The following is a 15,074-nucleotide window of genomic DNA, read 5'->3' as shown; positions in this document are numbered from 1 at the left end:
AGCTCCACACTTTACCCTGTTCCGCCCATTGGACGCCTATGTGAACGGCATCCGTAAAAAGACTGATTGACCACTGCAGATTAATGTCAAAACTCGACACTCTCCCCAAGACGACCAGGTGCCGCAAATGCAACATGTAACACATCATCGACTGCCTCCTAATCATATCTTTCGTGGTATTCAGTTATTAAATCACTGTATGTGTACTGTTCTGAAATTATTAGTCTATATTGGCTTCATTTAGTTTCTCTTTAATTGTATGTTTCATTCAATCTATACAGACAATCATTAAATATCGTAGGCTATAGCCTATGCAATGCAAATAATCATTACCCCTTTGCGGTTCATTAAGTGTGGCATGTTAAAGTTCAGAATATAAATCATTGATAAAGATCATAATATAAATCATAGATGAACAACTGCGGGAGAGCGCTATGCAATGCCACATAAAATGTTCCTGCTTACCTGTGGGATAAGGAACGCAATGAGGATGCCGATGCTAATCTCCATGGTCTCAATTCTCTGGGAATAAAATTCAAAACAAGGTACAGGATTGACCAGCTCTGCTCATAATTCCAGAGTCGAACTGCCAGTGCGAGAGTAAAAGAGGTTGCCGCGAGCTGCCAACTTCCCAAATAGAACTGCAGCCTCTAAGCATTGGATAGAGGCGCGGAGTCCACAACCAATAGATTTATAGGGGGATTTTTTATATCCACCGGCGTCTGTATGAATCAGAAAAATTATAGGGTTCGAATTTTATTATATACAGACAAATGACATGGACTGACTCACATTCATATGTGTTTGAATATTATATTATATATAATTAGTCAGAAATACATTTTGGATGTAGGCAAAGAAATTGTTGATCTGTAAATAAAGGGTAATATGTCTGCATATCAGATGAGAAGATGTATGCCTTAATGCAAGATCTGTCATTTAAAATGAAAGAGCGAGAGAACATAGCCTATATCACATAGCCCAATAAAATGAACATAAAATGTGTTGACACATGCAATGTTTCATGAGACTACATTCTTGAAGAAGCACTGGCAGAACCGTACACCTTTCTCTTTTTCTCATCTCACTATTCTTCATTTGGAAATATGTGGGAGTTTGACAGCCCTTCAGAAGTGGCATTTTATTCCCTCAGTCTGCGTGCCTCGAGCCTCGGGGCATGTTTTTTTGCCGAGGACGAGAGACGTGACCGTTGCAGGGAAGGTTGCGTTTGGGTGGAAAATATAGCCTCTAAACGCTATTCGCCGGGAGCCCCTGAGAAACTGATGCTTGCTGTGACCTCACTTTGGTAAATCAACCACATTTTAGTTCAGAAAAATATTGCTTGTTATGAACACAGAACGTGTTTGTTATGGCTAGGGTAGAAAATAACAATGCTATTTGATGGGTCATATAGATTGGAGAGAGAGAGAGAGAGAGAGAGGACTTGTTTAAAGACTTGACCATTTTAATTGTTATTCAGAATGATCCAGTGGCTTGCCTAAATCATACTGATGCATCCATACTGATGCATGACACTTCTGGCATATTGTGCCTAAGAACGTTATATAACATGGAATATGAATTGAATGGTTGATTTGTTAATACCTGCTTTAACAAAAATCGATATTGAGATTATGTGCAACCCTTTAGGTGGTACTGCATGACGGCCATGGGTTTGGTTTTAGGAGAGGAAAAAATCCACACCCCTCAGTGAAGGTTACCTTGTGAATACAAAACATTTCCATTTAGGACCAAAGCTCAGGTGTCTTATATGGCTGCCCATCTCTCCTTCTTAGGGGGCAAAGCTGTCATGAAGTTAATCTTCATGCAAAGTACCCTTCAGACTTCTAATGTCAGACAAATCACTCTGGAGAGGGATGACACTGGGGGATGTTCCTGAAGAGAGAGATGAGATGAACTTTGAACCAAGAGAGAATTAAAAAAACTCAGAGCCCCACAGAGACGTGCATTCACAAGGATGCATATTATGACGATGAAGGATTTGTGCATATATCCATTGTGAGTAGGGAAGGAAAAAGGTCATGCCACCCAACAAGATAGGGTCCTTGTATTCCTTCTGCTCAGGAAGCAGTCACATTTCTTTACTCTTCTCTCGGATGTGAAAAATGAGGCTGGGAATAGTTGTGACGTTCAGAGGAATTGCTTTCCAAGACAATGTTGCACAATTTTTGCGCCATATTTACTTATCAAAAGAATAGGAGGGGAAACGGCACATCAACACTGATGGCTCTATTTCAGGTCCAGAAGTTCTGGTTAGCAAATTCCATAAATGAGGTGAAATAGGAAGTATGGTAATAATTCATGAAATATGACTTAATGGTGGATCAGAAGTTAAATGTCAGAGAGAACAACATTTCTGGTGACACATTCTTAAAATGCCATTGATATTTTAGACGTTGAAAATTGAAAATGTTTTGTTAAATGTTAAGACTTCAGTCTGAATTTCATGCTTGAGAGTCTACAAATCAAAAGTGGAACCTCTGCATACTGAAAAGGCATTCGGGGCTTTACTAAATCAACTTGACAGGCTTTACAGATTTGGCCTTTATTAGGCTACTACATGCATCAGTCACTTATTCATTGATTTCTAATGTTGAATAAGAGACTGTAATATTCTAATAGTCAAATGAACTAATATTCTACTATTCTACTTAACTAAATTAATGACTGCAAATCAGGTACATTTCTTCTGTTTTGATGACAAGATTGTCCTTGTTGTGTCCCTAATTTATTACTAATGTGAGTGACTCTGTCACGTCCTGACCAGTAAAGGGGTTATTTGTTATATTAGGTTGGTCAGGACGTGGCAGGGGGTATTTGTTTAGAGTGTTTCGGGGTTTGTTGGGCTATGTGTTTTGTAGAGGGGTGTTTGATTAGAGTGTTCTGGGGTTTTGGTTTATGTTCTATGTTAGTATATTTCTATGTTCTGGTCTAGTCTTTCTAGTTCTATGTTTAGTTTATTGATTTGGCTTTCAATTGGAGGCAGCTGTTCCTCGTTGCCTCTGATTGAATAGGGGTGTTTTGCCTCTATGTATAGGGGTGTTTTGGTAATGGGAATTGTGGGTAGTTGTCTCCTGTTTAGTGTCTATGCACCTGATAGGACTGTTAGTGTCGGTCGTTGTGTTTTGTATACGTGTTTTGTTTGTTTTTCCTTCTTTTCACAATTAAAGACGATGAGTATACATTTTCCCGCTGCACCTTGGTCCACTCATTACGACAACCGTTACAGTCTCTACATACCAAACACTGCAGCTCATGTCTGGTTGAGGACTTTGCGGAAATTGGTTTTACTTGCCGTAATCCTCTTGGCCCCTTTGGAAGCATAGGGCATACTCCACGGCTCTCCACCTCAGTAGAAAGATGGGAGATGTATTATGATCCTCTTGGGTTTGACTCATCAAGCTGCTGGGAAGGAGGAGAGAGGAAAGTTAGGGAGAGAGGTTAGATACTCGACTGCCTGGTAACCCCCTTAGGACCCATAGGACCAGAGGCTAGATTAACTTTAAACAAACCCTGGGGCAGAGAGTGCACCCTGGACTGGACCTGGAGATGGAGTAATCCTTTTACAGTATCAACTGTGCCTCAGAGAAGCAGGGGTCAATAGTACACTGTGAAATTCACCATGGAGTGTTGTAGCTTTACCAAAATAATTTATGGATTTTTAGTTATTGTGGAAATTCCGGAGCTTTAATTTATTATCTTAACATTGAATTGGTAGAACAATTATAGCATCAACCATCAATTGTAGACCATTGTGAAAACTGGTCTATAAATAAATGTGAATAATTGATAGTTATGGATAGCTTTGTGAATGATTGAGGGATAGTGATTCAGCCTAGTGAAATCTGTCCACCCCTGAGAATACTGAACCTGAACTAAACTGAGGTGAATCAAACCATCTATGCATGTTCTAAATTATTTGCATTCATTTGTTTAATCATCTGGAACAAAAACAAGCACACACATGGGACACACAGACTGAAGAGCCTGATTTGGTTGAATTACACTGTAGCGCACCACTGGATGCAACAGACAGACCACCTCTCAAGGCCTGAGCACCACTAATGAAACATAACACATATTCATGCCTTAATCAGCTGTCTGGGAACACTGTGTCAATTCGTTTCAGAGGAATTTCATAAGAAATCAAAGCATTCATATGAATTAGACCGGATGCAAAATCTAATTTGAATGACTCAATGGTGTGTAAAGGGGGATGGGGTTGGTCTTCCTCCAAGGTGTTATTCTCCTATCTGACCACTAGGTGGGAATGAAGTCATCCTACTCCATTCTTGACCCTGTCCTGGCAGCAGCGGGGCTCTGTGGCCAAAGAGGGAGTTTAGTTTTGTCCTTGGGAGGGCCTGTTGGAGCAAATCTATGATCTGACATCTGTCGGTTTATCACACCTTGCATTCTCTTTATTACTTACCTCAACTCTGGACAATTCTGGACTGCACACCTATCTCTTTAAGTGTCTCAAATGTTTTTCCCATCCAAAATTTGGGGTGTGTGTAAAGTATCCCTGCTAGGTGACTGAGGATGCTGGCAGACTCATAAATTTAGTTATGTGGGCCTCCCGAGTGTGGCAGCGGACTAAAGCACTGCATCGCCGTGCTAGAGGTGTCACTACAGATCCGGGTTCCATCCCAGGCTGTGTTGTAGACTGGGAGACACAAAGGCGGCGCACAATTGGCCCAGCATCATCCGGGTTAGGTTAGGGTTTGGCTCGTTTGCATGCTGTATGCATGCTGACTTTGGTTGCCAGCTATACGGTGTTCCCTCCGACACATTGGTGCGGCTGGGTTAAGCGGGCAGTGCGGCTTGGCGGGGTAATGTTTTGTAATACACATGGCTCTTGACCTTCCTCTGTTCGGGAGTTGCAGCGATGGAACAAGACTGTAACTACAAATTGGGAAGAAAAAAAGGCTAAAAAAAGAGTTATGTGGCAACAGGAAGTTAATACTATGCTGGGTGTACACTACATGACTTTCAAAATACTAACATCGCTGAGCCTCTCATTTTAAACAACCATATTTTCAGTCTTTTTTTTTTTCTCGTGCCAACGTAGTGGTATAAACCTTAATTGCGCCGACAAATAGAACTGCGGTTGTCCGAGCTATTAGAAAAATTTGCTGAATTTACTGTTTTATATGTTATTTCTTACATTATTAGCCCTGGAAATCTTTGGTGTTGTTACATACAGCCGGGAAGAACTTTTGGGTATCAGAGCGACGGTAACTCATCAGCATTACCAGCATTACGACCGGGAATACGACTTTCTCGAACCGGATCCTTTGTTCGTATCCCCCAGGGCAATTGAACTGATCCCAGAGGCTGTTCGAAAACTGTTCCCAGAGGCTGTTCCAAAAAGGCACTCAAAGCGGACTTTTAGTCTGACTCAGGAGTCGAGCACACCACCCACCGCTTCCGAATATATTACTCGTTAATGTTCAGTCTCTGGATAATAAAGTTGATGAGCTCAGGGCAAGGATTTCCTTCCAGAGAGACATCAGGGATTGTAACATTCTCTGTTTCATTCTCTGTTGCTCTCTCGGGATATACTGTCTGAGTCGGTCAAGCCAGTTGGGATCTCAGTTCATCGCGCAGACAGGAAAAAATGTATCTTGGGAAGAAGAAGGGCGGCGGAATATGTTTCATGATTAATTACTCGTGGTGTGATTGTGATAACATACAGGAACTCAAATAATTGTATTGATCCCACCTAGAATACCTCACAATCAAAGGCCAATCATATTAAGTACCTCCCAAGAGAATTCTTTCCCATTATAGTCACAGCCGTGTATATTCCCCCATAAGCCGATACCATGACGGCCCTCAAAGAACTTCACTGGACTTTATGCAAACTGGAAACCACTTATCCTGAGGCCACATTTATTGTAGTTGGGGATGTTATCAATGCAAATTTGAGGAAAACTTTACCAAAGTTTTATCAAGAGATTGACTGTAGTACTCGCGCTAATAAAACACTCGACCACTGCTACTTCAACTTCCGGGATGCCAACAAGGCCCTCCCCCGCCCTCCCTTCGGCAAATCTGATCATGACTCGATTTTTCTCCTCCCTTCCTACAGGCATAAACTCAAACAGGAAGTACCTTTACTAAGGACTTCAACACTGGTCTGACCAATCGGAATCCACGCTTCAAGATTGTTTTGATCAAGTGGACTGGCATATGTTCCGGGTAGGCTCCGAGAACAACATAGACGAATATACTGATATGGTGACTGAGTTTATCAGGAAGTGTATAGGAGATGTTGTACCCACTGTGACTATATAAACCTACCCAAATCAGAAACCGTGGATAGATGGCAACATTCAGCAAAACTGAAAGCGTGAACTATCGCATTTAACTATGGCAAGGTGACTGGGAATATGGCCGAATACAAACAGTGTAGTTATTCCAACCGTAAGGCAATCAAACAGGCAAAGGTCAGTATAGAGACAAAGTGGAGTCGCAATTCAACGGCTCAGACACGAAAAGTATGTGGCAGGGTCTACAGACAATCATGGACTACAAAGGGAAAACCAGCCACATCGCGGACACTGACGTCTTGCTTCCGGACAAGCTAAACACCTTCTTCACTCACTTTGAGGATAACACAGTGCCACCAACGCGGCCCGCTACAAAGGACTGTGGGCTCTCCTTCTTCGAGGTCGACGTGAGTAAGACATTTAATCGTGTTAACCTGTTATGGCTAGGGGACAGTATTTTCACGGCCGGATAAAAAACGTACCCGATTTCATCTGATTATTACTCCTGCCCAGAAACTAAAATATGCATATAATTATTAGCTTTGGATAGAAAACACTCCAAAGTTTCTAAAACTGTTTGAATGGTGTCTGTGAGTATAACAGAACTCATTTGGCAGGCCAAAACCTGAGAAGATTCCATGCAGGAAGTGCCCTGTCTGACAATTTCTTGCCCTTCTTGATTATCTCTATCCAATACAGGGGATCTCTGCTGTTACGTGACACTTCCTACGGCTCCCATGGGCTCTCAGAAGGCAGCAAAAAGCTGAATCGTGGCTTTGCAGGCTCTGGCTGAAAAAAAGTAGCGCGTTTGGATAGTGGCTGGTCACAGTACTGTGAGACTCAGGCTCGTGCCCGAGTCGACCCCATGCTTTATTTTCTTTCGTCTTTTTACCTAAACGCAGATTCCCGGTCGGAATATTGTTGCTTTTTTACGAGAAAAATTGCATAAAAATTGATTTTAAACAGCGGTTGACATGCTTCGAAGTACGATAATGGAATATTTAGAAATCTTTTGTCACGAAATGCGCCATGCTCGTGACCCTTATTTACCCATCGGATAATGTCTTGAACGCAGCGAAAGCAAAACATTAGATTATGTCAGCAGAGTACCCAGCCAGAAATAATCAGACACCCATTTTTCAAGCTAGCATATAATGTCACATAAACCCAGAAGACAGCTAAATGCAGCACTAACCTTTGATGATCTTCCTCAGATGACACATCTAGGACATTATGTTATACAATACATGCATGTTTTGTTCAATCAAGTTCATATCAATTTATATCAAAAAACAGCTTTTTACATTAGCATGTGACGTTCAGAACTAGCATACCCCCCGCAAACTTCCGGGGAATTTGCTAACAATTTACTAAATTACTCACGATAAACGTTCATAAAAAGCATAACAATTATTTTAAGAATTATAGATACAGAACTCCTCTATGCACTCGATATGTCCGATTTTAAAATAGCTTTTTGGTGAAAGCACATTTTGCAATATTCTAAGTACATAGCCCAGGCATCACGGGCTAGCTATTTAGACACCCGGCAAGTTTAGCACTCACCAATATCAGATTTACTATTATAAAAGTTTGATTACCTTTTGTTGTCTTCGTCAGAATGCACTCCCAGGACTGCTACTTCAATAACAAATGTTGGTTTGGTCCAAAATAATCCATCGTTATATCCGAATAGCGGTGTTTTGTTCGTGCGTCCCAGACACTATCCGAAATGGTAAATCAGGGTCGCGCGCATGGCGCAATTCGTGACAAAAAAAATCGAAATATTCCATTACCGTACTTCGAAGCATGTCAACCGCTGTTTAAAATCCATTTTTATGCCATTTTTCTCGTAAAAAAGCGATAATATTCCGACCGGGAATGTCCATTTAGCTAAACAGAGGAAAGAAAACAAAGCTTTCGGTCGACGCGGGCACGAACCTGAGTCTCACAGTACTGTAACCAGCCACTACCCAAACGCGCTACTTTGTTTCAGCCAGAGCCTGCAAAGCCACGATTCAGCATTTTGCCGCCTTCTGAGAACCTATGGCAGCTGTAGGAAGTGTCATGGGACAGCTAAGATCCTCACTCTTCAATAAACAGAGACAAGAAGAATGACACCTTGTCAGACAGGCCACTTCCTGCATGAAATCTTCTCAGGTTTTTGCCTGCCATATGAGTTCTGTTATACTCACAGACACCATTCAAACAGTTTTAGAAACTTTAGGGTGTTTTCTATCCAAAGCCAATAATTATATGCATATTCTAGTTACTGGGCAGGAGTAGTAACCAGATTAAATCGGGTACGTTTTTTATCCAGCCGTGAAAATACTGCCCCCTAGCCATAACAGGTTAACCTTGTTGTCCTCTTCAGCCTTGTCTACAAGGATTGCTTCCACCAGGTATGATCAAAAGCATTTCTCGAAGGGCTCTTTGTTGTTTTTGTTTTTTTACGTCTGATGCATAGCCCAACTTTGAATTCTGCTTGACAAGCCAAGGGTTATACTTTTCTCCAAGCACTTCATCGGTGGATGCACTGCCCCCCTCCCCCCCAGCTCCCCATCTCCTGCTGAGTTTGACTTGCAAGTAGGCCTACTAGCTAGTGGAAGTGCGAGTGGTGATACTGAACTGACGGGATTAGCATCGCCATCAGGAACAATTTTCCCCTCATTCCTCTCCTCTGGCACTGACAGTTCTCTGGCTGGGTTTTATTCACAATTTTTCTCTGAATTTTTGGACAAGAAATGACAAACTCCATTGCCTTTTCTTATGAATTTTTTATTTGGCTTTCACACGATACAAATTCAGTAGGGAGATGACTCAACTAGGCTACGTGACGTGATTCCGTAGGGACCTCTAATGCAGGCAAACTTAAATCTGTTTTATCAGCATGTCACGTGTGCAACCAGAGGGAAAAAAACTCTAGACCACCTTTACTCCACACACAGAGACGCATTCAAAGCTCTCCCTCGCCCTCCATTTGGCAAATCTGACCATAATTATAACCTCCTGATTCCTGCTGACAAGCAAAAACTAAAGCAGGAAGTATCAGTGACTCGCTCCATACGGAAGTGGTCAGATGACACGGATGCTACGCTACAGGGCTGTTTTGCTAGCACAAACTGGAATATTTTCTGGAATTCATCCAATGGCATTGACGACTGTATGTTACATATCCCAAACAGAAGCTATGGTTTACAAGGAACATCCGCAGCTAAAGGCTAGAGCTGCTGCTTTCAAGGAGCCGGATACAAATCCGGACACTTATAAGAAATCCCGCTATGCCCTCAAATTAACCATCAAACAGGCAACGCCTCAATAAAGGACTAATATTGAATCCTACTACACCGGCTCTGATGCTTGTCGGATGTGGCAGGGCTTGAAAACTGTTAAGTACTAAAAATGGAAACCCAGCCACGAGCTGCCCAGTAATGTGAGCCTACCAGACGAGCTAAATGCCTTTTATGCTCACTTCGAGGCAAGCAATAATGAAGCATGCATGACAATACCAGCCGTTCCAGACGACTGTGTGATCACACTCTCAGTAGCCGATGTGAGCAAGACCTTTAAACAGGTCAACATTCACAAAGCCACGGAGTCAGACGAATTATCAGGACGTGTACTCAAAGCATGCAAGGACCAATTGACAAGTGTCTTCGCTGACATTTTCAACCTCTCCCTGACCGAGTCTTTAATACCTACATGTTTCAAGCAGACCACCATAGTCCCTGTGCACAAGGAAGCGAAGGTAACCGAACTAAATTATTACCGCCCCGTAGCACTCACGTCGGTAACCATTAAGTGCTTTGGAAGGCTGGTCATCAACACCATCATTGCAGAAACCCTAGACCCACTCCAATTCGCATACCGCCCCAACAGATCCACAGAAGACGCAATCGCAATCGCACTCCACATTGCCCTTTCCCACTTGGACAAAAGGAACGTCTATGTGAGAATGCTGTTCATTGACTACAGCTCAGCATTCAACACCATAGTGCCCACAAAGCTCATCACTAAGGCAAGGAACCTGGGACTAAACACCTCCCTCTGCAACTGGATCATGGACTTCCTGACAGGCCGCCCCCAGGTGGGAAGGCTAGGCAACAACACATCTGCCACGCTGATCCTCAACACGGGGGCCCCTCAGCAGTGTGTGCTTAGTCCCCTCCTGTACTCCCTATTAACCCACGACTCCAACACCATCATTGCTGACAACACAACAGTGGTAGGTCTGATCACTGACAGCCTATAGGGAGGAGGTCAGAGACCTGACAGTGTGGTGCCAAGACAACAAACTCTCCCTCAATGTGAGCAAGACAAAGGAGCTGATCGTTGACCACAGGAAAAGGCGGTCCAAACAGGCCCCCATTAACATCGACGGGGCTGTAGCGGAGCCCCGGAAGTTTCAAGTTCCTTGGTATCCACATCACCAACGAACTATCATGGTCCAAACACACCAAGACAGTCGTGAAGAGGGCACGACTACACCTTTTCCCACTCAGGAGACTGAAAAGATTTGGTACCCAGATCCTAAAAAAATTCTACACCTGCACCATCAAGAGCATCCTGACCGGTTGCATCACGGCCTGGTATGGCAACTGCTCGGCATCTGACCGTTAGGTGATACTGATGGCAGTGCGTACCGCCCAGTACATTTCTGGGGCCAAGCTTCCTACCATCCAGGACCTACAGTTGAAGTCGGAAGTTTACATACACTTAGGTTAGAGTCATTAAAACTTGTTTTCAACCACTCCACAAATTTCTTGTCAACAAACTATAGTTTTGGCATGTAGGTTAGGACATCTACTTTGTGCATGACACAAGTAATTTTTCCAACAATTGTTTACAGACAGATTATTTCACTTAGAATTCACTGGATCACAATTCCAGTAGGTCAGAAGTTTACATACACTAAGTTGACTGTGCATTTAAACAGCTTGGAAAATTCCAGTAAATGATGTCATGGCTTTAGAAGCTTCTGATAGGCTAATTGACATAATTTGCATCAATTGGAGGTGTACCTGTGGATATATTTCAAGGCCTACCTTCAAACTCAGTGCGTCTTTGCTTGACATCATGGGAAAATCAAAAGAAAACAGCCAAGACCTCAGAACATTTTTTGTAGACATCCACAAGTCTGGTTCATCCTTGGGAGCAAATTCTAAACGCCTGAAGGTACCACGTTCATTTGTACAAACAATAGTATGCAAGTATAAACACCATGGGACCACGCAGCCGTCATACCGCTCAGGAAGGAGACGCGTTCTGTCTCCTAGAGATGAATGTACTTTGGTGCGAAAAGTGCAAATCAGTCCCAGACCAACAGCAAAGGACCTTGTGAAGATCCTGGAGGAAACAGGTACAAAAGTATCTATATCCACAGTAAAACGAGTCCTATATCGACATAACCTGAAAGGCCGCTCATCAAGGAAGATGCCACTGCTCCAAAACTGCCATAAAGATGCCAGATTATGGTTTGCAACTGCACATGGGGACAAAGATCGTACTTTTTGGAGAAATGTCCTCTGGTCTGATGAAAGAAAAAAAGGACTGTTTGGCCATAATGACCATCGCTATGTTTGGGTAAAAAAAGGGGAAGCTTGCAATCCAAAGAACACCATCCCAACCATGAAGCACGGGGGTGGCAGCATCGTGTTGTGGGGGTGCTTTGCTGCAGGAGGGACTGGTGCACTTCACAAAATAGATGCCATCATGATGGAGGAAAATTATGTGGCTATATTGAAGCAACATCTCAAGACATCAGTCAGGAAGTTAAAGCTTGGTCGCAAATGGGTCTTCCAAATGGACAATGACCCCAAGCATACTTCCAAAGTTGTGGCAAAATGGCTTAAGGACAACAAAGTCAAGGTATTGGAGTGGCCATCACAAAGCCCTGACATCAACCCTATAGAAAATGTGTGGGCAGAACTGAAAAAGCGTGTGCGTGCAAGGAGGCCTACAAACCTGACTCAGTTACACCAGCTCTGTCAGGAGGAATGGTTCAAAATTCACCCATCTTAAACACTAATTGAGTGTATGTAAACTTCTGACCCACTGGAAATGTAATGAAAGAAATAAAAGCTGAAATAAATCATTCTCTCTACTATTATTCTGACATTTCACATTCTTAAAGTAAAGTGGTGATCCTAACTGACCTAAGACAGGGATTTCTTACTAGGAATAAATGTCAGGAATAGTGAAAATTTTTGTTTAAATGTATTTGGCTAAGGTGTATGTAAACTTCCAACTTATATGCTAGGCGGTGTCAGAGGAAGGCCCAAAAAATAGTCAAAGACTCCCTTCACCCAGGTGATAGACTGTTCTCTCCGCTAACGCACGGCAAGCGGTACAGGAGCACCAAGTCTAGGACCAAAAGGCTCCGTAAAAGGATTGGCCCCTTTTTTTCAATTTTAGTCTAATGACATACCCAAATCTATCTGCCTGTAGCTCAGGCCCTGAAGCAAGGATATGCATATTATTGGTACCATTTGAAAGGAAACACTTTGAAGTTTGTGAAAATGTGAAAGGGATGTAGGAGAATATAACACATTAGATCTGGTAAAATATAATACCATCATCTTTGAAATACAAGAGAAAGGCCATAATGTATTATTCCAGCTCAGGTGCAATTTAGATATTGGCCACTAGATGGCAGCATTGCATATGCAAAGTTTTACATTTACATTTTAGTCAATTAGCAGATGCTCTTATCCAGAGCGACTTACAATAGTGAATACATACATTTCATGCATTTTTTTTGTACTGGCCTCCCATGTGAATCGAATCCACAACCCTGGCGTTGCACACACCATGCTGGCATTGCAAACACCATGCTCTACCAACTGAGCCACAGGGAAGACTTTTAGTCTGATCCAATGAACCATCTCCTCAAACAATAGCATGGTATTCTTTCACTGTAATAGCTACTGTAAATTGGAGAGTGCAGTTAGATTAACAAGATATTAAGCTTTCTGCCAATATCAGATATGTCTATGTCCTGGAAAATGTTCTTGTTACTTACAACCTCGTTCTAATCACATTAGCCTACATTAGCTCAACCGTCCCGCAGGGGACCCACCAATCCTGAAGAAGTTTTAATAGGATCCCCATAAGCAGTTGCAAAAGCAGCAGCTACTCTTCGTGGGGTCGACACAAAACATGAAACATGAAACATGACATAATGCAGAACATTAATAGACAAGAACAGCTTAAGGACAGAACGACATACATTTTTTAAAGGCGCACGTATCCTAGATATCAATACATATACACAAACTATCTAGGTCAAATATGAGAGAGGTTTTGTGCCGTGAGATGTTGCTTTATAAATTTTTTAAAATCAGGTTTGCTGTTTATTTGAGCAATATGAGATGGAACGGAGTTCCATGCAATAATGGCTCTATATAATACTGTACGCTTTCTTGATTTTTTTTATTGATTTTGGGACTGTGAAAAGACCCCTGGTGGAATGTCTGGTGGGGTATGTATGTGTGTCAGAGCTGTGTGTAAGTTGACTATGCAAACAAGTTGGTTTTTTCAACATGTTTCATATAAAAAGAAGAAGTGAATCAACTCTAAACCAAGAGAGACTGGCATGCATAGTATTTAAATCATCCATCTGATTACAATGACGAGCAAGACATGCCAGTCTGTTCTTGGCCAGCTGCAGCTTAACTAGGTCTTTCCTTGCAGCACTCGACCACACGACTGGACAATAATCAAGATAAGACAAAACTAGAGCCTGCAGGACTTGCATCGCTTTACAACAGACAGACCTCTCCCCATCTTTACAACCTTTGAATCTATGTTTTGACCATGACAGTTTACAATCTAAGGTAACGCCTTGTAATTTAGTCTCCTCAACTTGTCAAACAGTCACACCATTCAGTACCAGATTCAGCTGAGGTCTAGAACTTAGGGAATTATTTGTACCAAATACAATGCTCTTAGTTTTAGAGATGTTCAGGACCAGTTTATTACTGGCCACCAATTGCAAAACAGACTACAAGTCTTTGTTAAGAGTTTCAGTGACTTCATTAGCTGTGGCTGCTAATGCTTAAATGGTTGAATCATCAGCATAAATGGACACACATGATCGGTTTAATGCCAGTGGCAGGTCATTGGTAACAATAGAAAAGATAGCCTAAAGAGCTGCCCTGCGGTACTCCACACTTTACATTTTTGAAATGAGAGAAGCTTCCATTAAAGAAAACCCTTTGAGTTCTATTTGACAGGTATCTCTGAATCCACGATATGGCAGAGGTTGAAAAGCCATACCACATACATTTTTATGGTCAATAATATCAAAGGCTGCGCTGAACTCTAACAGTACAGCTCCCACAATCTTCTTATTATCAATTTCTTCAACCAATCATTAGTCATTTGTGTCAATGCAGTACATGTTGTTTGCCCTTCTCTATAAGCATGCTGAAAGTCTGTTAATTTGTTTACAGAGAAATAGCATTGTATTTGGTCAAAAACGATTTTTCCCACAGTTTACTAAGAGCTGGCAACAAGCTTATAGGTCTGCTGTTAGAACCAGTAAAGGCCGCTTTATCACTCTTGGGTAGCGGAATTACTTTGGCTTCCCTCCAGGCTTGAGGACAAAGACTTTCCTCTTGGCTCAGATTAAAGATATGACAGATGGGAGTGGCTATAGAGTCAGCTACCATCCTCAGTAGCTTTCCATCTAAGTTGTCATGAAAGGAGGTTTGTCATTATTGATCGATAACCCAAAAATGTCCACCGCTCCCACACTAACTTTACAAAATTCAAACTTGC

General features: G+C 42.1%; 1 protein-coding gene across 2 annotated transcripts in view; it reads right to left on the bottom strand.

Annotated features, from left to right (window-relative positions):
• LOC106573702 (cadherin-13-like) overlaps positions 1-643 on the bottom strand; it is a 706,604-nt gene extending 705,961 nt beyond the window's left edge. For both annotated transcript variants that reach the window (XM_014148993.2, XM_014148994.2), the window contains exon 1: positions 466-643. In XM_014148993.2, coding sequence (XP_014004468.1) covers positions 466-510 — 45 coding nt within the window. In that variant the 5' untranslated portion in view covers positions 511-643. The remainder of the gene's footprint in view (positions 1-465) is intronic.
• Between the last annotated feature and the right edge of the window lie 14,431 nt (positions 644-15,074).

This window comes from Salmo salar, chromosome ssa16, assembly GCF_905237065.1.
Source record: "Salmo salar chromosome ssa16, Ssal_v3.1, whole genome shotgun sequence".
Lineage (NCBI taxonomy): Eukaryota > Metazoa > Chordata > Actinopteri > Salmoniformes > Salmonidae > Salmo > Salmo salar.
The sequence above is the reverse complement of the archived record's forward strand: the minus strand, read 5'-3'. Positions and strand labels throughout refer to the sequence as shown.